Here is a 24,097-nt window from a genome sequence, read left to right as displayed (position 1 = left end):
TGTTGACCTTTGTATTCCCTGCTTAATGTTCTAAAACTGTGAAATTGTAATTGAGGCCTTCTTTTAGAGCGGGATTTTGAAAAATACTGGTGTGCCATTGGCACACCAGTCCTGTGGCCAAAAGGCTAATCCATTTTAGAAAATTGAGAATTAGTGGTCAAGTAGAAGGTGTGGGGGGACTGCACTGTAGAGAGCCAGAGTGGCCTGGATATCAGTGGGGCCTGCCCCAAGATGGGGACATTGCAGTAGGTGTGGAAGTCTGTACATTTTTCTGCATGTATGTTGCACATTTGCCTGAGAACATCAGTAGAAAAGCTCTTCGGTGACATTTTTGTTTCTTGTTGAAAATTGGAAAATTCAAAGAAAAAAATGTCGAGAATACCAGAGATTACTCCAATTTTATCTTTGTGTGTAAATCCTATAATTTTTTCTATTTATCTATAATGTGGTAGTCAGCTTTTTAATAGAACTAAAGCTGTACTGGGACTACTATTTATTTTCCTTTTTATTTTTCACTTCATTTACTCTATGGTAAACTCATGTACATACACATACAGAGTGTTAGATTGTGGTATCCACATCTGATTATACCAAAAATAAATGAGAGTTGCTTGGAAAAATGGTGTTCATATTTCCCCCAATCATTTGAATGAGGATAATATTAATGACCCGAGGGGAAGAGATAGGGGGGAAAAATCTTGTGATTTTTGCTTTGTTTTGCTGGTAACACACAATATGAGTACCAGAGAGATGAGCTTTATTCTCTTTTTTTCACTTGCTCAGGAGAGCAGGGTTGAAATGGGACAAGGTTATCAATAAGGGAAATTTCCAGAGCTAAAAGAAAGAAGTAACAGTTGTCAGGAGCAGGTAATGTGATGAGAAACTATGTAACGCTTCCTCAGAAAATACTACAAATGTGCTTATTTTACTTGAGGTTCTGGAAACTACCATGGGGGATATAGCACTAATTTCCTTTAGCTTGCTGGTATTATATTTCCATTCATGAGGAAATTAGAGAAAAGGGGAAGAAAGGAATCTTAAAACTCATAGAACAAACATTTTTCTCTAATTTTATAGTCAAGCCCCAGATTTTTAATTCTTAATGCAGTTTTTGGTAAACTTTCTTTTCATCAACATTTGGAGAGTTGATGCTTTACTAAGTGGCATTTCTATTAACTGTTTTTATATACTGCTCCTACCAGCTGTTCATTAGCACTGTTTGGGGTTCAGGAAAAACGTTCTCATTTATAGTTCTCTAAATATTTCCATGATACTTGAGATGAACATTTATTGAATGTCTGTTATGCATAAGAAGCTTTTAAAAGTATAAGACTTTCTGTTATCTAAAAAGGGAGTTTTGGTATGATGGAAGTGAAATGCAGTGTGTATATAAAATAACCACGCCGCTCTTCAGAGAAACCCTTGGCAGGTAATACGAAGTGGTGGAGGTGGTGTCTGATAGATCACATCGAGAAAGTACGAGAAAGGTACCCTGGGAGTACTTTTACAGGAAATTGATGCACGTGAAGGTTCAACAGGCTGTGGCACAGGAGCTTTGTGTCAGAGATGAGGAACAGATGGATCAACCCAAGGTGTGGAGCAGGAAGAGGAGACTGATTAGCTGGAGGAGAGCAAAGAGCAGTGGTGTAAGAAATGGCAGAAAAATAGTTCTGTCCTATGGACAGTAGAAATCCTTGAAGGAAATACCATTTTAGGACAATTTTAAACCTTATTTTATTGAGTAAAAACAAAACAAAAGCCATCCTTGAAGTGTCAAAGGTAATGAAATATAGAAATGGGGAATAGGGAGTGTAACAAGTGAAAGATAATTCAGAAGTTTCCATTAGAAGCAATAAATACCAACATAATTCAGATTACTACTTCAGTATAATTTTTTTTCTTACAGTGGCTTATGGGGAATTGCAAAGAACTAAAAATCCACATTAAGAAAAAGAAAAAGCATTCCTTCAGGGTCAGCTTTGGTTTTGCTTGTTGATGAGACTTATCTTTTATCACATTACCCCAGGTCAGAAGTATAGTTTGAACTTCTAATGTTTCTTTTTCTTTTGGGGTTGGGGGGACCTAACAAAGAAAACAAAGTTCTATGTTCTGATTACTTCTATATGAATCTCATATAGATGACTCATAATGATGACTTTCCACTTAGTTCTTAGAACTTTCATTGTATTTTATCTTAAAAAGAATGTAGGAATGGATTTTTTCTTTTCTCTCTCAAGTAATAGACTGGTCTACATTTTTAAGATTTATTTTACAAAAGGATACTTGTTACAGATTAGGTTTAGTCAAAAGACATCCCATACTAAAGACAAAAGTTTTCTTTATTGAAGTGAATATTGTTAAGCTTTTAAACCAACTGAAAGTACTAATAATCATATCATCCTGTAGTAGGTTCTCATAGATTTTCCCTATAAAACTGTTGGAATCACCAAAGAGATGTTGTTAATCCCACTTGGGCATTGCCACAAAGTTAAAATAACTGACATTAAACAAGTTATTTGGGGGGCTTTCTTGAATATATTGAGATAAGGTTGATTGTCCTTTTCTTCATGCAAACTGTCATAGTCATAGGAAATTTCAAGATGCACACAAATGACCCTGTTCAACCTTGGAGTAACTGAATTCCTAGCTTAAGTAGCACTCACCCTACTGTACCTGCCTGTTGCAGGGCCACATTCTGGTCAGTTCTGCATCACCCCAGAAATTGTCAGCTCCTCTACCTCTCTCACTGATTACCACCTTTGTTCTGGTTCTTTCAGAGTTATTCCCACTGCATTGTCCTGTGCCTTTGGAGATGTCTGAGTCCCCTAAATTCATTAAGAGTAGGATTGTGCCATCATCTTTGCATTATCTGTGCCTAAACCAAACTTAGTATCTATAGATACCCAAGATTTGTGGAATAAGTGACTGAATGGATGAATCGAATACTTGTCTATTGTATACTGTGAGACTCTAAAGGGCTACCTTTGACAATTGGTGATCTTAATAAAGTGTGAGAATGATGATTTTCGCCTTAAGATGGCCATCAGCTTAATGGACAATAATGATATGGGAAAAAGATCAATGATAAATACTTATACTTTTAAACAGAGGTGGTAGGTAGAATTAATAACTTTATTAATTGTTTTTAAGAGTTGATGTGGTGGGCTCTTATGGACATGCCTTATTTACGTGTGACAACGCCGTAAGAGGCGTTCTTATTTAAAATTTCAGAGGTAAAAAAAAAATATATATATATATATAAAATTTCAGAGGTAAGGAAACTGGTGCAGACAGACTGGTTAAGTAACTTGTTCAAGAGTAGGGATATGAACCTAGTACTATCAAACTTCAGGATAGGATAGTTGACAAATTAAGCAGAATACATGCACAGACACACACACACACATTTATTTATTTATTTATTTTAAATATTTTATTTATTTATTCATGAGAGACACACAGAGAAAGGCAGAGGGATAGACAGAGAGAGAAGCAGGCTTCTTGCAGGAAGCCTGATGTGAGACTCGATCCCTGAACCAGGATCACGCCCTGACCCGAAGGCAGACACTCAACTGCTGAGCCACCCAGGCGGCCCAGCAGAATGTATTTTGAATGTTACCTGGGAACAAAGGATATTCTATTTGAACATAATAGACATAGTTCGTGCTTGAGTTAAGTTTAAGTAAGGCATTTATAAATTGTCCATTTAAAACTGTTTTAGAGAAGAAATACATTTACTAGGGGAGCAGCATCCTTATTTTGAGCAAGCTAGTGTCTTGCTCTTCTTAGTAGACCTTTGCAGGCAACATATTCAAGAGTTTACCACAGAGAGATCAAAGGAAGTCCGGGGTTCATCCTTCCCTGCCACAGTTTTGAGCTTGCCCTTCACAGCCATGTTAGTGGTAAATGATGTGTCCTTTAACAAAGGAAAAACACCTTCCTTAGTTACCCAATTTAGTGCATTTTTTGGACTGACATAGTTTGCTAACTTCCTTTTTAAGTGAGCAGTTCAGTTCCTAAAAAGTAACACAGAACAACTTGAAAAATCCTTTCCCTTGCTCAGATTACTTTTGGCTCACACTCTTTACTTTTCTTATGACTTGGGGTAGACTCTGAGTTTTTGTTGGTAACTGCCTCTGGCTCCCCTTAGCAATATTGGAAACCTGAAAGCAGTTGGGCAGGGAATGGGTAGGATCTTGTTTTATTTGAGGCTCTTAGGACTCATCTTAATAATAGTCTTTATTCCCATGAGGGAGAAATGAAAGGCAAGGCTTACATCAGCTTAGTCTCCTCACTTTCTTAGGACTCGAAATGTTCCCAAGGTCAAAAACAGTGTGAAGTAACTCTCTAAACCTATCTTGGAGGGCACTACATCAGAAATACAGTGAATGGAAATTGCTCTTTAACTGGACGTGAGTCTCATTTTAAGTGCCACTGTTTATATTCTTTATGTCCTGCCTTTCTTTTTATGTTGAATTTGTTTCACCTTGTAAAGATTAAGAAGAGCATGTTCTACCTTTTAAATGTGAGAATTGAATTATTAATAGTTTTTGAATAAAAAATGGTCTCCTGTTTCTTCTACCAAAGGTAGTACATTCTCACAAACTTTGGACCTTACTGATATAGAGTGTCATTTGAAGTTTTCCACTAATTCAGCATTTAAAACTTTTTATTTCTTCCTTGATTTATGACACAGCTGTTTCTTGAATGGAGAAAATGCAAGGACTACATGCAATCATGATTAGATTACATTCTTTATATGTCTCCCACATTTCGTGGTGGCTACTAATCAAATCCTAATATATTTTTTATTCATTTTTCAAGTTTAATTCATCATCCCATGATGGCTATAATTGGTGTGTTGCCCCCTATAATCTATTCATGTCTTTTTCTCCCATGCGATGTGCTAGTTTATTAAGGGTAGGATTGTGTCATCCCCAGCAGTGTGCACCCCCAGTCTCTGATGATTTTGGCTGTAGCCACCTTAAGCTGCTGAAACTTATCATAAGGAGTGAAACTCCATCATTTCTGGAAGTCATGCTCATTCACTCTGGTTCATCAACCTCACATTCTGTGCAGTAATGTAACTTGACTTTTGGATAAATTGATTCATACCATTTTAAAGAAATACAATAATAGATAGCTGAATCCAGGGTAAAAAGAGGTACCTTGCTTCCTTGCTTTGTAGGCAATATACTTTACTTTTCTTTTCTTTTCTTTTCTTTTCTTTTCTTTTCTTTTCTTTTCTTTTCTTTTTTTTTTTTTTTTTAAGACCATGAAAGTGAGGCAGGGGTGGGGAGGGGCAGAGAGAGAATCTTAAGCAGGCTCCACGCCCAGCACAGAGCCCGACACGGGGCTCAATCTCTTGCCCCTGAGATTATGAAGTGAGCCAAAATCAAGAGTCATATGCTTGACCAACTGAGCCACCTAGGTGCCTCATCATAGGCAATATTCTTGATACAGCTGATGCATTTTATGTGTTTTTAAATAATGTAGCTAGCTTTCCTCCTCCCCCTCTCTCCCTTCCTCTTCTTCAAGTTTCCTGTACTATTTATTTCTTTAATGGTTTACCCAATATTGCCATCTGGAAGCTACTTTTTGATTACCTGATACTTCAAGATACTTCTATTCTGAGGATTATTTCTTAAATAACAAAATTTTATATAAAACTTAACAAAATATTTTTAAAAGATTTTATTTATTCATAAGAGACACAGAAAAGAGGCAGAGACACAGGCAGAGGGAGAAGCAGGCCCCATGCAGGGAGCCCGATGTGGGACTCGATCCTGGGTCTCCAGGATCATGCCCTGGACTGAAGGCACACGCTAAACTGCTGAGCCATCCCTGGATCCTTTTTTTTTTTTTTTTTTTTTTTTAAGATTTTATTTATTTATTCATGAGAGACATAGAAAGAGGGAGAGACAAAACTTCACAAAATTTTAAAAAATAGCTTAGTTTTTTGGGGGGGAATAGACATATGGTAGCAATTAGTAAAATAAAGTATGTCTTATATGTGAAAGTGTTGCAAATTCTTTGTAAAATTAATAAAAGTTATGTGTACAAGATTGTTGAGTGTGGACAAAGTTTTTTACTTCAGTTTGGAGTAGGAGAATTTTAATGATAGAAATGTATTCTTAATTAGTAATTATCAAATCCTTTATTTTGTAGTCATCTTTTTGGTGTTATGGTGAGCAGCAGTGGGCTTAGGGAAAAATTGGCCAAGTATGGAAAATTTCATAATAGGATAAAACATTTCATCCAAAAAGATGTATAGTTGCCTTTCTTCTGTGTCGAGTTGATTAGAGGTGACTATATTCTTGGATTTTGTTTTCAAAATTGGAAGTTATTTTAGAAAGAAGAAGTGAAAAGGGGGATTAAAGCACAATAATATATGGCAAAATAATGGCAAACAAAACCAAACCCCACAACTATATAAAAGACAAACACCATATACTGTGACAATAATTTAAATGACATTGGATAGTACAATTAGGTGTCTTGTCTTTTCATATCTTGTGGATTTCAACCTTTAAAAACATCGGCCTTTTAAATAGTGAATTTCCAAGGTGATCGTTTGCATGTGTATGGTATTTATATGTGTTTACAAATTAGACATAAAATAAATCTATATTCTGGTCTATTTGAAAATTAAGGTAAACAAAACTGTTGCATTCACATATTTTTAACAACTTAAATTTGAGTTTCTTTAAAGATTAAAGAAACTTTAGTCTTTTATAAAGTGTAAAAGTAAGAAATGTGGTGATCTATTTGGGCAGGGAACCTGATGCCAAGCTTGACCTGAAGACCTAGGGATCATGACCTGAGCCGAAGTCAGGCACCTCTCACACAATTTATAACTAAAAAGAAATTAAATAGGTAGTAGTGATTACTAGAGCTTCTAGACTACAAATTATAAAGATAAAATGTTACTATTTCTGCTTTGAGGTATAGTGTCTTGTAGCCAGTGGATCCTGTAGCTGAGATGGGTAATCACTGGCACTGTTCTCCAGACTTTAGATCTAACAGATAAAAATGAAAAACATTTGGATATGATTATGATTAAAGAACAAAGACATAAGAGGATGGAGAGCAACCATCTCAGACATAAGAAACAGTTGGTTTACTCTAATTATAGCCATCTTGATTTTTCTTTTTTCTCCTGTGTGTATCAATTGGAAGTTTGATGGACAGTTAACCCTTTTGCCTAATTATATAAATAAATTTGTTGCAGATTTTCTAAAAGGACTTTCTGCCCTTCCTTAAACTCAGATTTCAGAAGTCAGTTGCAGTTTATACTGGCCACAGTTCTTCCCTTTGATGTAGTTCAGTAGTTCAGTTTTCATTTCCTACAACTGAATTTCTTGTATCTACCATCCTCGAAATGAGGATGTGCTGACATAAGTGAGAAGATCAAAGATTCAACTAAAGAATTTTCACATTTGGATTAGGCTGAATTGTGTGGAAGTGTGGCTGGATCTTAGAAAATAATGGCACATTATGTGTAACCAGAATGATTTTGCAGATTGTTTATTGTTGCCAGTCAAGCATTAAAATATGGCCTAAAATCCTGACTCTTCTTTCTCATAAATCTTCTCGTAGGTTATAATCATTATGGAAATTGGGACATTTTTTGTTTTCCAATACAGATGAATTCATTGAGGTGTAGATTATACTCTTACTTTCCTTTCGTTCCTACTTTTCCCACTTTTTTTCTTGAGTACCCTCATTTATCCTGTATTCACCTTACAATGAGAAGGTATTGGCTTCTTTTCTAAATGTTTTACAAAGAGTGCTACTCATTGACTTTATTGACAGGTGCATATTATATGATCTCCTAGGTACCTAACATGTTTCTGCTTATTATCTGAGGGTCTTTTAACACAGATATGTGAATGAAGAATAGGAGGCAGAGAACCACATCTCTCAGTGTCTAGGCCTATTGAAACACTATGAGGTTTGAAATGCATTGCAGATTTGATGGCTTTCTCTACTAATCATCCCCTGTATTTACTTTAGTCCAAAAGCAATTGCTTCCTCCTCCCATCCTCACATCCTGACCCCTCAACACACCCACAAAAGCAGCTGACACTTCAAAATAGAATGATGTTCTATATGTCCCTATTGAGTTCTGGTGATTCTGAGTAAACAGGAATGTAAAGAAGGAAGGTCAGTTCAAAACTGAAAAGTTCTTCAGTGTTTTGTGTTTCAGTTGCTTCTTTGCTGTTTAGCACTAGCAGTTTTGGACTCATTAACATAATGTTGTAAACTTCTTAGGAAATGGCAGGAGGAGAGTGCCAGTGGTAGTAGTGTTTTGAAGTACGAGTCATGTTTTGAATCACGTTTCAAACCCTGTCAGAATTTCTGGAACTTAACCATGGTAATTAGAATGGAGACGACACCTGGCTTTCCCTCCATTCCAAACCATTTGTTTCTTGCCACCGTAAATCTTTCTTTCTAAAACAGATTCAATCATGTGCTCCATTTTGTAAATCCATTTGGGCTCCCCGTTCCTTCTAGCAGTAGCTCTTGACAAGGGGAGTGCATTAGAATTGCTCAAGGAGCTTCTGAATTATGCACATATCTGTAACTCATCACCAGAAACTCTCATTTCTTAATGGGAGTAGAAAGCTTATTTGATGAAGTTTGTTCATTGTTGCAGGGGCCTCTTTATATCCTGTCCCCACCAAAGTTTCTCATCTCGTGTCATGCTGTTTCCTTCGATCACCTTCTGCTCTTCTCCAGCTGTGCTAAACCTGGATATGACACAAATTGTTCTCTTCCGTCCCTCTGTGCTTTTGTATAGAAGCTGTTTTCCGCTCGTCCCCTCTTCCTCCAAGTCTTTCATCTGTCAAACTACTTAAACTTCCGCCATTTTCCTCTAATGACAAGTCTTTCCTTATGCGTCCCCATGTAGAAGTACTCTGCCTTTTGTGTTTAGTGTTTATATTTGATTATGATTTTTTCAGGAGTGCATCTTCCCATTAAACTGTGAGCTCATTGAAATCATGTACTTTATCTTGTTCATGTTTATGTTAAATGAACACATGGGTGAATAATAAAGTTGAAAGCCTCTTAGGAATTTACATGTATAGTTGGTGTGAACATTGTTTTTAGATGCATTATTAAGTTGAGGTTCATGATCAGCCACCAAGACCTATGTTAATACTGTACATAATTTTATTTTTCATAGTATATATTCCCATTAAAAATTGCACATATATTTATTTATTTTTCATCCCCCCCCCCTTGTGTCTACAGACGAAATCTCACAAAACTGTCCCTTATCTTCAGTCACATGCTGGCAGAAATCAAAGCAATCTTTCCCAATGGGCAGTTCCAGGGAGATAACTTTCGTATCACGAAAGCAGATGCTGCTGAATTCTGGAGAAAGTTTTTTGGAGACAAGTAAGTACAGATCATTATAGTCTGCATCCATTTTTGAAGAATGACCTAGTCCTGCCTCCAGTTCTATATGGTATAGATTTTACTCAAATACTTGGAGACTCTACTTGTGGGTTTTTGATGAGTGTTTTGATTGCTAATTTTTCTGTTCAGCCACCAAAAGTATGCTTTAATAACGGAACAGTTTTATGTTATTGCAAAGCAAATATCAGTTATACTATATTTACTTGATAAGCATTCATTGAGTTGTATAGTTTGCTCTAAGAAGCAAAGATACATAAGATGCTGGTAACTCTTTATGACTTACTACACACTTAAGACACATGCACAGTAGAAATCAGAAAGGGATAGGTATTATAAAAATGGCATGAATAAATTGTTCTGACAACTCAGAGAGGGCAGCAGTTGTTTCATGATTGAATGAATCAGGGACAGCTTCTCAGAGGAGGTGATGTGTCAGGTTGATTGAGACCTGAAATAGAAATGAGGATCATGTTATCACAAAATAGCAGATAAAGATGATTTCCTTTAGGTACTGCCTCCCCAGACAGAAACTTTGGTGAGCACCCTCACAATGTCCTTGAACGTAGGCAGAGCCCTGTCTGATGGTTAAGGAGGAACAGTGATTGCTTATACACTGATTACTGTTTTCATCCCCTAGTTAAAAGTCTATATTTATACATTAACTAGTGAAATGAGACCTCTAAAATGTTGGTACACACTTTGATGGTCTTAGTCCTTGACATCAGTGAATTAGCTAGAACAGTGGGTTTCTTTTTTTTTTTTTTTTCTTTATGAAATACTAAGCTTCTCTAAGAGAGTGCTAAGTGCTTAGCTTTATAACTTTTGGTTTTGGGATTATTAAAGCCCTTTCTGTGTTTCTTAAATAAAATGTATTCTGAACGATTGTTTGGCACTAAGGGGAGAAATACTTTGTGTTCCAGAAATCTTGCTATTTATAATGCTCCTGTATCCATTCACAAATGCGAAATTACAAGGAAAGGTTCATCCTCATCTAAATTAGAATAACAGCCAAAAGTACACTAATTAAATATTTGTGGAACATTGAAAGCAGAAAGGCATTGCCCAATTCTGGGAGTCTGAACTGAGAGGGTTTCTTTTTCCCTTTTTTTTTTTTTTTTTCTGAGGGTTTCTTAAAGTCACAGCTCATATATTAACACTTTGAGCCTAATGCAAACAGTGGGTAGCCTTCAAAATCTACTTTAGCTTAAAATTTTAAGAAAACTTATAGGACAAAATGTGGTATTTCTTTTTGAAAACCAAAAAATTCTGGTGAGTTATGAAATTCTTCAGTTGTCAAAAGGTCAGTAAAAAAAATGGAAAGATTGCTCACACACATTTTTTTTTTTTTAAGAGAGGATTTTGTTTTGCTGGCACCTCAAGCCACAAAGAATTATGCATTTGAGACCTCTTTATTTCCCTTTATTTATAGCAATAGACTTTAAGAGACTGATATTTCTGTCGTATGGCAGTCCAACTGCTATATGAGTGAAATCACTATTAAATCAAATGGGATAATTTTGAAATACAGATGAAATACTCTCTTACCTCCCAAACCTTTAAACCTTCCCCCCTGTCTTCACTTACTTGAGAAAGCGGTTTCATTTTTCTTTAACATTTTACTTTTGGGATGAGAGCCAAATTTAAAGCTCCTTCTGGAACTTAGACATATTTCCATAGTCATCAAAATTAATGATTCTTTTATTAGATCATTGGAGAAACCATCTTTATATTCTCTGTGGGTTTTTGCCTTATTTCACAATATTTTATTGAATGAACAAGCAAATGCATGAATGATGAAGCCTTTCAAAAGGTTGAATTCTTTTATCTTCCTTATGCTCTAATACTAGTTTATATTTTTGCATAACTTAGATCTCATAAGGAGGCATTTCTGTCATTTATCTTGCTACACATTGAAGCCACGTGAAAATGCGTTCATTTGATCTAACAGTGCCTGAAACTTGAGAGCAGAATTGTTTCCAAAAACAGAATCATTGAGGAGTTAGTTCCAAAAACAGCCAAACAGGTTATGATTTTTATAAAGCAATTTTTAAACCTAGGGAGTATTGTAATTTTTTTTCAAAGTAACTGTCAGAGCAAGATGTTAAGATTGAATTAAAATTGGGAAAAAACTAATTTTCAAAAGATTTTGTTAAACTCCTAAAAGCAATTTTGGTACTTAGACCTCATAAAAACAGAAAGAAGGCAAAAATTATTTTATTTTTATTTTTTGAAATAATAATTCCAGTATAATTAATGTAGAATGTTCTATTAGTTTCAGGTTTATAATATACTGATTGCACAATTCTATACATTGCACAATGCTCATTAAGATAAGTGTTCTCTTAATCCCCATCACCTGTCTCACTTAATCTCCCCACTCACATCTTTGATAACCACCAGTTCTCTATGTTAAGAGGTTTTTGTTCCCTTTTCCTTTGTTCATTTGTTTTGTTTCTTAAATTCCACATATGATTAAAATCATATGGTGTTGTCTTTATCTGACTGACTTATGTTTAGCATTAAACCTCTAGATCTATCTATGTTGTTGCAAATGGCAAGGTTTTATTCTTTTTATAGCTAAGTAATATTCCAGTGTATGTACATACCACATCTTCTTTATCCCTTCATCTACTGATGGACCCTTGGGCTGCTTCCATATTTTGGCTCTTATAAATAATGCTGCAATTACATAGGCATGCATATATCTTTTCAAATTAGTGTTTTTGTATTCTTTGGGTAAATACCCAGTAAGGGAATTTCTGAATCATATGGTAATTCTAATTTTAATTTTTTGAGGAACTTCCATACTGTATTCCATAGTGGCTGCACCAGTTTGCATTCCCACCAGTAGGGCAAGAGGACTTCTTTTTCTCCACATCCTCACCAATACTTGTTTCTTGTGTTTTTAATTTTAGCCTTTCTGACAGGTGTGAGGTGATACCTCATTGTGGTTTTGATTTGCATTTCCCTGATGATTAGTGATGTTGAGCATCTCTTTATGTGTCTGTTGGCCATCTGCATGTCTTTGGTGAACTGTCTGTTCATGTCTTCTGGATTTTTAAAGTTGGATTGTTTGGGGGATTTTTGGTGTTATTTACGTTTTTTTAATACATTTTAGATACCCCTATCTTTCTTTTTGGATACTAATCCCTTATCGGATATGTCATTTGCAAATATCTTCTCCCCCTACATAGGTTGTCTTTTTGTTTCCTCTGCAGAAGGTTTTTTGTTTGTTTGTTTGTTTTTGTAAGCTCTGTGCCCAACATGGGGCTTGAGCCCCTGAGATCAGGAGTCTCATGTGGTACTGGCTGAGCCAGTCAGGCTCCCCCAAATCTTTTAATTTACTTTTACTGTAAACCCAATAATTTATTTTTGCTATTGTTCCCCTTACCTCAAGAGACCTATCTAGAAAAAAGGTTGCTATAGTCAATGTCAGAGAAATTACTGCCTGTTTTCTCTTCTAGGATTTTTATGGTTTCAGGTTTCACATTTAGGCCTTTTATCCATTTTGAGTTTATTTTTGTTTATGGTGTAAGCTAGTGGTCCAGTTTCATTCTTCTGCATGTGACTGTCTAGTTTTCCCAGATTTTATTTATTTATTTATTTATTTATTTATTTATTTATTTATTTATTTATTTATTTATTTATGAGACACAGAAAGAGGTAGAGACCTAGGCAGAGGGAGAAGCAGGCTCCATGCAAGAAGCCTGATGTGAGATTCCATCCCAGATCCTGGGATCACGCCCCGAGCCGAAGGCAGACGCCCAACTGCTGAGCCACCCAGGCGTCCCTGTGTGTCTTATTTTTGTAACAATACCATACTATTTTGATTACTTCAGTTTGTAGTCTATCTTGAAATCCAGGATTCTGATACCTCCAGTTTTCTTCTTCTTTTTCAAGATTACTTTGCTATTTCAGGGTCTTTTGTGGTTCCATACGAATTCCAGGATTATTTGTTCTAGTTCTGTGAAAAATGTTGTTGGTATTTTGATACAGATTACATTAAATCTGTAGATTGCTTTGGATAGTATTGACTTTTTAACAACATTTTTTCTCCCAATCCGTGAGCATGGGATGTCTTCCCATTCTTTTGTGTCATCTTCAGTTTCTTTCATCAGCATTTTATAGTTTTCCGAGTCCAGGTCTTTCACTTCCTTGGTTAAGTGTATACTTAGGTGTTTTATTCATTTTAGTGCAGTTATAATTGGGATTGTTTTCTTGATTTCTCTTTCTGCTACGTCATTATCTGTGTATAGAAATGTGACAGATTTCTAAGTATTGATTTCATATCCCAGCAGACAAAAAAATCTTTAGGTGTCATATGCCTAATACTTCATTTCTGTGCTTCTCAACCTTTTCAAAGTCATGGAAGAGTCCACTTCTCTGCTCAGGACTCAAGCCCAGCTGCCAAGAGCTTGTGCCTGACTGGAGTCCCAAGGAGATCAATAACAGTTAGGTGTCCTGGTTAACTGGTTGGGAAAGTCTGCATTTGTTAGGTTTTTATGCAGAGTCATTGAATGTTTCAGTGGTTGAATCCTGATTTTGCTTTCTTAGTCTGTTGACCAGGAGATAGTAGAAATACGTAGAAAAAGAGAAGTGACATTACTGAATAAACGTGTCTAAGTAAATTCTGCAAAATAAGGTCAATACCAAACTGAATCTTTGCACTCTGCAATAGTAGTTTAGAATCCACAAACTTTAAGCATGAGCCTCAAAAAATGGATTACTAACTGTTTAAAACAACAAAAATCCATGGATATGGTTAGACTGTGGGTGACAGTCATTTTTCTAAGCAATTCGGGTAGTAGTTTTTGGGCTACTGGTGCTAAGGACTTCTTACATAGAGAAGGTTTAGACCTATATTTCCAACCAAATTATAATTCAGCAAGAACCAGGAGTTCTTTTTATGAACCTGCATCTTTTTATGTGTCCTCTTCTGTCCATCCTTACTTCAAGTTCTGTTCTTCATGTTCAAGTTCAAGTCCTTCCTTGGACTATAGCAACCGCCTCTAACTGGTCTTTGTATCTTCAGTAACAACCTCTCTTGTTTTTCTTAGACTAGAGATCTCAGTAAAACACAGAGCTAATCATTCTGGTGTTTTATTTTGTTTTGTTTTTGTCTGAAATGCTCCTGTGAATTATTGATTCTAGGTTAAAATGTAAAATCCCATTAATAAGACAAACTTTAGGAACTGTTTTTTTTTTTTTTTTTCTGACCTCACCTCTTTGTAGTCTTCTCATCCGCAAAGAAAGAATGTAACTACAAAACAAATAACACGTTATATGTATTTCCCAATGTGCTTTTTTTTTTAATTTATTTTTTATTGGTGTTCAATTTACTAACATACAGAATAACCCCCAGTGCCCGTCACCCATTCACTCCCACCCCCCGCCCTCCTCCCCTTCCACCACCCCTAGTTCGTTTCCCAGAGTTAGCAGTCTTTACGTTCTGTCTCCCTTTCTGATATTTCCCACACATTTCTTCTCCCTTCCCTTATATTCCCTTTCACTATTATTTATATTCCCCAAATGAATGAGAACATATAATGTTTGTCCTTCTCCGACTGACTTACTTCACTCAGCATAATACCCTCCAGTTCCATCCACGTTGAAGCAAATGGTGGGTATTTGTCATTTCTAATAGCTGAGTAATATTCCATTGTATACATAGACCACATCTTCTTTATCCATTCATCTTTCGTTGGACACCGAGGCTCCTTCCACAGTTTGGCTATCGTGGCCATTGCTGCTATAAACATCGGGGTGCAGGTGTCCCGGCATCTGTATCTTTGGGGTAAATCCCCAACAGTACAATTGCTGGGTGGTAGGGCAGGTCTATTTTTAACTCTTTGAGGAACCTCCACACAGTTTTCCAGAGTGGCTGCACCAGTTCACATTCCCACCAACAGTATAAGAGGGTTCCCTTTTCTCCGCATCCTCTCCAACATTTGTTGTTTCCTGCCTTGTTAATTTTCCCCATTCTCACTGGTGTGAGGTGGCATCTCATTGTGGTTTTGATTTGTATTTCCCTGATGGCCAGTGATGCGGAGCATTTTCTCATGTGCATGTTGGCCATGTCTATGTCTTCCTCTGTGAGATTTCTGTTCATGTCTTTTGCCCATTTCATGATTGGATTGTTTGTTTCTTTGGTGTTGAGTTTAAGAAGTTCTTTATAGATCTTGGAAACTAGCCCTTTATCTGATATGTCATTTGCAAATATCTTCTCCCATTCTGTAGGTTGTCTTTGAGTTTTGTTGACTGCTTTTGCACAGCAAAGGACACAGTCAACAAATCCCAATGTGCTTTTTTCCCCTCTCCTCATTCTTCGTGTTTTTGTTTCCCTAGATGGCATCCACTGCTTAGAAAGCCAGTCACCCATGCCACTTTGGAAGCTACTCTAGTCTGAGGTGGATATTTATACTCTTTGCTTCCGAGTGCCTTTGCTCATATATGTCCTATTAGACTGCATTGAACTGCTGACATGATCACATTTCCTAATAGACTAGAGAGGTTTCTTGAAAGCAAGGACCTGCTTTCCTGATTTTTGTTTCTCAGAACCTGGCACATTTCCTGGAATGTGTACACACTAATGTTAACAGACTGTATGAATAATTGGATGGATAGGTGGATGGACAGATGATATTTATTCTCTGCTCAAAATTGTCAAGGACTTTATTATTTACAAATTGATTAAAAAAAAAAAATTCTCAGTTCCTACAGTTCAACTCCCTGGAAGCCTCCCTAGCCTCTTCTTCCGTTTGTTACCATCCCAGGATTCTTCATGTCTGGTTCAGAAGTCCCCTTGTCTGGAGTATTCTAATATACCCCTTCCATATGTTCAACTTTAATTGTTCTATGCATCCTGTCCCTGTTGTGTTTTAGACATGTTTGTGTTTTTGAATGTATGTTTACTTTGTGGGTCTTTCCTGCTTGACTGTGAAGCACCTTGTTGACTTCTTATCTAAAAATTTTCATTCAGGTACATTAGTTATTACATGTCAAACTCTGTGTCCAATGCTTTCGTGTATGCTAACTTCATTTTTAATATAATCTTTAAGCGTATTGAATGAATCCTTTATGTACTGTATGCATAACAGACAGTAATTGTTGGATGAATTCATGCATTTTTCTAGCATTTGCTTCTTTTACTAATGTCCTGGTCTTTAGTCAATTTGGATTATTTGGCTCTTTCCTTTTTTTTTTTTTTTTTTTTTAATTTTTACTTATTTATGATAGTCACACAGAGAGAGAGAGAGAGAGGCAGAGACACAGGCAGAGGGAGAAGCGGGCTCCATGCACCGGGAGCCCGACGTGGGACTCGATCCCGGGTCTCCAGGATCGCGCCCTGGGCCAAAGGCAGGTGCTAAACCGCTGCGCCACCCAGGGATCCCTATTTGGCTCTTTCCTGACATATCAGCAATTACAAGTTTCTAGGTCTGTGCTCATATCACTCCTCCCAGTTGAAGGCTTTTATATTCTCTAGCATATATGTTCTTAGCAATCCCTCAAAGTGAATCTTGCTCTTGATTCTGTCCCTATTGTTATTATTAGATCTCTTCTTAAACCCTTCTGAGCTCTTGCTTATCCTTGTCTTAATTATTTTTATTGTTCTCAAATTATTTTTGAGTTATTTTACTTCCCATTAGACTAGAAGCTCCAAGAACTGACATTTATTTCATTCAAATGAGTTGAAGAGTAAATGTGTGTGAATGTGTGCATATGTGAGATATAGACAGGGACACAGTTTGCTTGTTTGATTGATTGGGAGGCAACAGGCTTATAGGCAGGTATGTAAGTAGGCTGTCTACATTCAGGTCTGACTGTAACATTTCCTAGGTTTGTGACTTTGGGCAAGCTACTTGGTTTCTTCATGCATCAGTTTCTTTTTCTATAAAATGTTGATAAGAACAACAATATCTCCTATCCAGGGTTGTCATGAAGGCTAAAAGAGCTAAACTCTACTGATAAGGCACATAGAACAGTTTCTGGCACATAATAAGCACTCTATGTTGTGGAATAACAAACCAATTTAAACCTTTTGCCTTGTTCAAAACACCTTTATATTTATTATTAATTCTGCAAATAATACAGTTATTCAACTTTGTATGACAGATATTCCGTAGACCCTAGAAATCTGAAAGCAGAAGCCAAAAATAAATAATAAATTTTCTAAAATTGGGTATAGGACAGAACATAAGAAACTGTCCTGCTTACCATGGAAAAAAATGATCTATTTAAAGCTCAGTTCACTGTCTCTACATTTGATTTCCTGGGGAAGTGGTATGGACCTTCTTTGGTTTCCTGTATTTTCTTTTCACTTTTAATAAGAAACAAAGGACAATAGTTTCTTTACCTTCTCAGTGAGTGAGATATGTGTTTTTCTATCACATTAACTAGATCAGTGTTTCCTCTAGTCAAAGGAAAGGCAACTTAGTCATATTTAATTAAAGAAGGTTGTGCACAACAGAAATTAAGGACTTGTACAAGATAACTGGACAGCAGCAGCTCGGAGAGAAAGGACAAAACTGACCTAGAACTCAAGTACTGCTATTTAATATTTCCCTTACTTAGTCAACTTCTATTATTGCCTATTAAAAAAAAATCTAAGGATCTTTATATTAATAAGGAAAACAAACTTACAGGCCTATTTTGTTTAACTCCTTATAACAAGATCTCAGATACAAAAAGCAAATAAGACTCAAATGATAATTTTCTCTCTTTAAGCAGAATGTATTCAATTTGAGGAAGATAGTATATACAGACTTGATAAATATTTAAAACTAGTTATGTGCCATTCGAAAGGTGCCTAAGGAATGTCACAAATACTAAATTATGTATTTGCTGGAGCGGTTGGAGGATCACTCTGGCTCATGGAGGAGCTGGTATTTGGTATGGGTTGCACATATGTTAATTAGGAGTCTAGTAGCCTGTCCAGTGGAAAATGTTGTGTTTGGGACTGAATTGTTACAGTGTCTACTGGAGTTCAAAAGAAAGATACAGCCGACTTCAAGGTTACATAAATGCCTTCATTTTTTTTCCTCTGTTATTTTCATCTTTCTCCTTCTCTCCACTCTGAATCCTTCAGTAAGTGACCTTTACCTAGTGAAATCACCATGATTTAGGTTCTGGTCTCATCCTTGAAACCTGATTTCACAGAACCAAGAGTATGTTTATATAATGGACAGAATTTAACTGAGCTCATAAACTGATCTATAACTCAGAATTTTTTTTTAATTTACAATGATTAATGCCACTGTCAGGCAGATGAGGATATATGTGTCATGGTAGATAAACTATATGTGGAGCCATATCAGAATTCCTTGGCGAACATGGAATCCAAATAAGGGGTAGGTGTGTGATACACTCTAGGTGTTACTCTGCTTCAAGGACCTAAGTGCTCCAATTGTTACTCTCTTTCTCTAGAACTGTGCTTTGAAAGCTCTGTCCTTTTCTGCCCCTTTGTACTTTCTTTTTCTGTATACAAAGTTACATTTTTAAAACTCTGTTCTTTTGGACCCTGAGAACAATGAAACCCATTGATGGGTTTTAGGTAGGGAAATGGTCATACTTGCTTGTTAAAAAGGTGGGTGATTCTTGCTGAAGTATGAAAATGAATTTGAGCAGTTGGCTTCCAAACCCATTTGATTGTATTTATTACTCGCTTATTATTAAATACTTTTTGAGCATATCGTTATTTATCATCTGCATACATACATATATTTTTGTACAAATTATGTGTATTCTCATATATAATACAAATAAAGTACATATAATACAAACTTTAAAAACTACATAAAGGGGATGCCTGAGTGGCCCAGCGGTTGAGTTTCTGCCTTTGGTTCAGGGCGTGATCCTGTAGTCCTGGGATTGAGTCCCATATCAGGCTCCCTGCGAGGAGCCCGCTTCTCCCTCTGCCTGCATCTCTGCCTCTCTCTGTGTGTCCCTCATGAATAAATAAATAAAATCTTTAAAATAAATAAATAATACTACATAAAGTGGACTGGGTGGCTCAGTCATTTCAGTGCCTGACTCTTGGTTTCAGCTCAGGTCAGAAGCTCACTGTCTTGTGATTGAGCCCTGCATCAGGCTCCACACTCAGCTCAGAGTCTGCTTCAGATTATCTCTCCCTAACCCTCTGCTTCTGCCCCGACTCACTCTGTCTCTCTCTCACTAAAATAAAATCTTCAAAAAGAAAAACAAAAACCCTACATAAAAATGCAAGTAAAATTTCAATGTTTTCTTCCCATCTTGAAAAGAATCATCTTGTGTACTCCATGGGGTCTGACTAGCCCCCCTATCCCCACACACTTTAGAAGCTAAAAAAATTAGAAATAGGAGACTAATAGGTAGGAGGCTATTATAGAAAACCAGGTAGCAATTATAATAATATACATAAAATAATATATTGGAATGTAATCAGTACACAAACTAAATTTTACATATATATACATAAAAGCAGTACATGGATTTGAGAATGACATAAAGATAAAAATAACCATACTTGGGACACCTGGGTGGCTCAGTGGTTGAACGTCTGCCTTCGGCTCAGGGCATGACCATGGAGACCCGGGATAGAGTCCCACATTGGGCTCCTGCGAGGAACCTGCTTCTCCCTCTGCCTGTGTCTCTGGTTCTCTCTCTCTCTGTGTCTCTTATGAATGAATAAATAAATAAATCTTTAAAAAATTAACTTACTTGATTATTAAGATATATGAGTTAAAGGAGTCAAAGGTGATGTCTCAATTTCTTATTCAAACACCTGGGTACACTTCATTGAGAAAGAAAAAATAGGAAGAAGAGGGGATTTGGCAACCAGATAAGTTCAGTTGGGTATATGTTTGGTTTTGTGGACCTACATAAATCCATGTGGTGACATACATTAGTAAGTTGAATATACAACCTTGAGGCTACAGAAAGAATATAGAATAAGGAATAGAGATTTTAGAATTGATAGTGTGTTGATGAAAGTTTGAAGATTGAGAGCCTATGGAATATTTTCTTGGCCATATGACATATTTAACTAAAAAATTAATGGTAACTTTTAGAAATGTATTTTCCATAAAATATTGCATTGAATTTCATTGACAAATTGGGAGTGATGGCGCCACTGGATCTGAGTTCTGACATGGCAGCATCAGGCTAGACGTGCGTGCCAGCTGCCCAGTTGACATGTACTCTCCTTTCATTCATTGCAATCCTTACCTGCATCTTTTTACTCATTTCTGTTAACTGCCTGGTTCCCAGATATTTGAATTTATAATCTCTGAAAGCTATGTGAAGCCATTGGACTAACTGATGTAGACCATGGAGAATGAAGAGGATGGGTCCTTAAAGAATTCTGGTAACTGGGGGTGCCTGACTGGTGTGGTCAGTTAAGAGTTAGATTCTTTGTTTTGGCTCAGGTCATATTCTCAGGGTCCTGAGATCAAGCCACGAGTCTGGCTTCACGCTGGGCATGGAGTCGGCTTCAGATTCTCCCTCTGCCCCTCCCACTTGTGTTCGCTCACTCTCTAAAATATTCTGTATGTTGGCAAATTGAACACCAATAAAAAATAAATTTATTATTAAAAAATTATTTAAATAAAAAAATCTTAAAAAAAAAAGGAATTCTGATAAATGAAGAATGCATAGAAGAAATTTGAGGATATTGCCACAAAAGTAGGGGTAGGTGGTATTACAGATATTGAAGGAAGACAGAATTTCAAGAAAAAGGGAGATGAACCAGATAATAGTATTGAAGGATCAAACTAGATACTTAAAAGCTTCCATTATATGTAATAACAGCAAGACAACTTATAACCTGATTTATTTTCTCTTTTAATAACTTCTGTAAGTGTCCTTTATAACCAAAGCTTTAATAGGCTCCATGTGGTTATGCAGTTTCTTGCATGAGTGTTGTAGAAGAGTTGTTAGAAGTTGTATATTTCTTTTGCCTCAGTTTAACTTCGGCAAGAAAACCGAAGTATCTACCAGACTTAGCCTATTGCTTATTAACTTACTTGACCTTTGTAGAGAGATTTATGAGGAATTTTGTTTTATTATTGACTTTGTTGTTTGTAAGACTGGCTGGGCTCTTAATGCTAAAGTGAAGATCATTTTAAAGCCTTACTTAAGGCCCTTTGTTGCAGGACCTTCTAATTTTAGGATCTAAAACTTCCTGATTCTTTTCAATCTGACCTCAGCAGATCAAAGGTATCTTGCTGTGATCATGTATCTTATGTGTCTTACAAACCTAGCAAGTATCACTAACTTTTCAAAGAAAATACACTGAAGAAACTTGAGGAAAGTTGTCCATCAGAAAGAAAAGAATACTCACTGTTTTAAAACCAACATCTTTGTTTTTCTATGGGTAATGGCTACTAAGTGGAAAAATTAAACATGGAACTTTGACATATTTTTATGGATTATATTTACGGTTCCTCTTCCCATCCATTTTTACCAGTAAACTTTATTTCAAAGCCATAAAATGAATGGAATTATGTCCATTTCATGGCTATAGTAAATTTATCATGTTCAAAAGTCTGGTTGTGAGACCAGAAGTTAGAAAGCATCAAATCTATCATATGAATGAGATTACTGAGAAAATCAGGAATAATGTTGAAGCAGCTATTTTTCTTGTTTCTTCAATCTTATAAAAGTGTTTGATTCTAAATTTAACTTTCAGAATATGAAAATGAGAATGATACTTGTCCATTTCACAGAGAAGTAATGCTTGTCTACACTACAAACGTTATGAAAGTTTTTGACGAAATATAATGACAAATACCCAGCATCTGTGTCTTTCTGTATGAGAGTCAAGAATTTTCACAGGAATGGCTAGATCTAATTATGAATATCCTTGATAACCATGGTTACCATCCTGTCCATGATGAGTTGTAAGGTAACTGTCTGACCGGAGTTTTGATCTGTTCTTTGTGTGGGTTGCTGGAAAACATTTGCCTTTCAAAATCAAGCAAAAACATTTGTATTTAGAAACATTTGTGATGGAAAAATAAGAACAGTATAGCCTGATAGCAATCTATTTTCATATCCTTTAACAAATTATGGAAGTAATTACAGAAAAAAGATTAGATTTAGCGAAACTCTGTATATAAAATATCAACAAACTTAGGAGTCACGATACTAATATTTGCATCCACAATAAAAATCAAAACATACTAAATATGTAATGAATGTTTCATTATCTTCTAAACAAAGCTAGCCCTCAATTTAAAGTTATTGATACTAAATATATCTTTGTTGGTCAAAGTGAATCTTTTGACCAAATTCAGATGAAATTAAAAGTAGGAATGGGTTACTATAGATAGAACAGATTTTCATTTAGTTTAAAATCAAAGTGACTGGGACAGCCCGGGTGGCTCAGTGGTTTAGCGCCGCCTTCAGCCCAGGGCGTGATCCTGGAGACCTGGGGTCAAGTCCCACGTCGGGCTCCCTTCATGAAGCCTGCTTCTCCCTCTTCCTGTGTCTCTGCCTCTCTCTGTGTGTGTCTCTCATGAATAAATAAAATCTTTAAAAATAAAATAAAAGTGACATTTTATCTCTTTGAGCTAGAATGAATTTTAAACTACTATCATCACCACCCCTACCACCACAGCAACAAAACCAACAACTAACAAATAAACATTGACTTCCTTGTTTATATTATGGCAGATACTACATCTGTTCCCACATTTTCTTCTCTTCTTCATCGTAGAGGTTTTTTTTTTTCTTTTTTCTTTTTTTTTTGGTTTTATTTATTTATTCATGAGAGACACAGCGTCTGCCTTCAGCCCAGGGTGTGATCCTTTATCGTAGAGTTTTTATGTAAAAAAACTGAGCCACCCAGGTGTCCCTTCATCGTAGAGTTTTTATGTAAAAAATGTTAAAGTTTTATATATTCAGTTTAATATTCATACAGAAATGTATACAAATCATAACTGTGAGGTGAATTTTCATGAAGTGAACACACCAATGTAAATACCACCCAAATATATAGCCTATTCCTGTAATAAGGAGAACACTGTTTCCCTCCAACCGCTCAGGAAGTTCCATACAGCTACTTGGTATCCTGACTTCCAGTATCATGGAATCATATACAGTTGAAATCATGCAATTAGTTCTTTAAAAAAAAAAACAAAAAACTGGCTCCTTTCATTCTTTATGAAATTCACCCATGTTCTTGAATGTGACAGACTGTTCATTCTTCTTGTTCCAAGGTGCAGCTGTACCTGTTAGTTCTATTGATGAGGCTCATTGGGTTCTTTCTTCTTTGGATTATTATCAGTAGTGCTATTATGAACTTTTCCTTTTATACTTTTAAAAACCTATTTGTGCATTTCGGTTGGATGTAGATCTAGGAATGGGATTGCTGGCTTTCAGTTTCTGCATAATTTTAGCTTTAATAGCTTTTAGTTTTCTAAAGTGGCTTACCAACTGAATTACCTATGAAAAGTGTCTAAAGGTTCCTGTTGTTCCATGTCTTTCCCAGCCCTTTGATATCCTTTGTCTTTTCTTTTTTTTTTTTTATTCATAAGCCATACTAGTCAGGTCAAGTGGAATGTCACTGTGTTTTTAATGTACATTTTTTAATGTACATTTCTCTGATGACCAATGAAGCTGAATATATCTTTGTTTACTGAACATTTTGATTTATTTGTGTATGTGAAAATCATTTGCCCAATTTTGAGTAGTT

General features: G+C 36.1%; 1 protein-coding gene across 14 annotated transcripts in view; it reads left to right on the top strand.

The window, feature by feature from the left end:
- The window catches only part of CBLB (Cbl proto-oncogene B), a 407,079-nt gene that overhangs the window by 274,317 nt on the left and 108,665 nt on the right, over positions 1-24,097 (top strand). For 12 of the 14 annotated variants that reach the window (XR_005383232.1, XM_038582709.1, XM_038582710.1 and 9 more), the window contains one exon: positions 9,259-9,405. The exons of the other annotated variants lie outside the window; for them this stretch is intronic. Coding sequence is in view for 11 of the 12 variants with exons in the window: in XM_038582709.1 (XP_038438637.1) it covers positions 9,259-9,405 (147 nt within the window). In the remaining variant the exon portion in view is untranslated. The remainder of the gene's footprint in view (positions 1-9,258; positions 9,406-24,097) is intronic. 14 annotated transcript variants of the gene reach the window in all.

Source organism: Canis lupus, chromosome 33, assembly GCF_011100685.1.
Source record: "Canis lupus familiaris isolate Mischka breed German Shepherd chromosome 33, alternate assembly UU_Cfam_GSD_1.0, whole genome shotgun sequence".
Classification (NCBI taxonomy): Eukaryota; Metazoa; Chordata; class Mammalia; order Carnivora; family Canidae; genus Canis; species Canis lupus.
The sequence above is the reverse complement of the archived record's forward strand: the minus strand, read 5'-3'. Positions and strand labels throughout refer to the sequence as shown.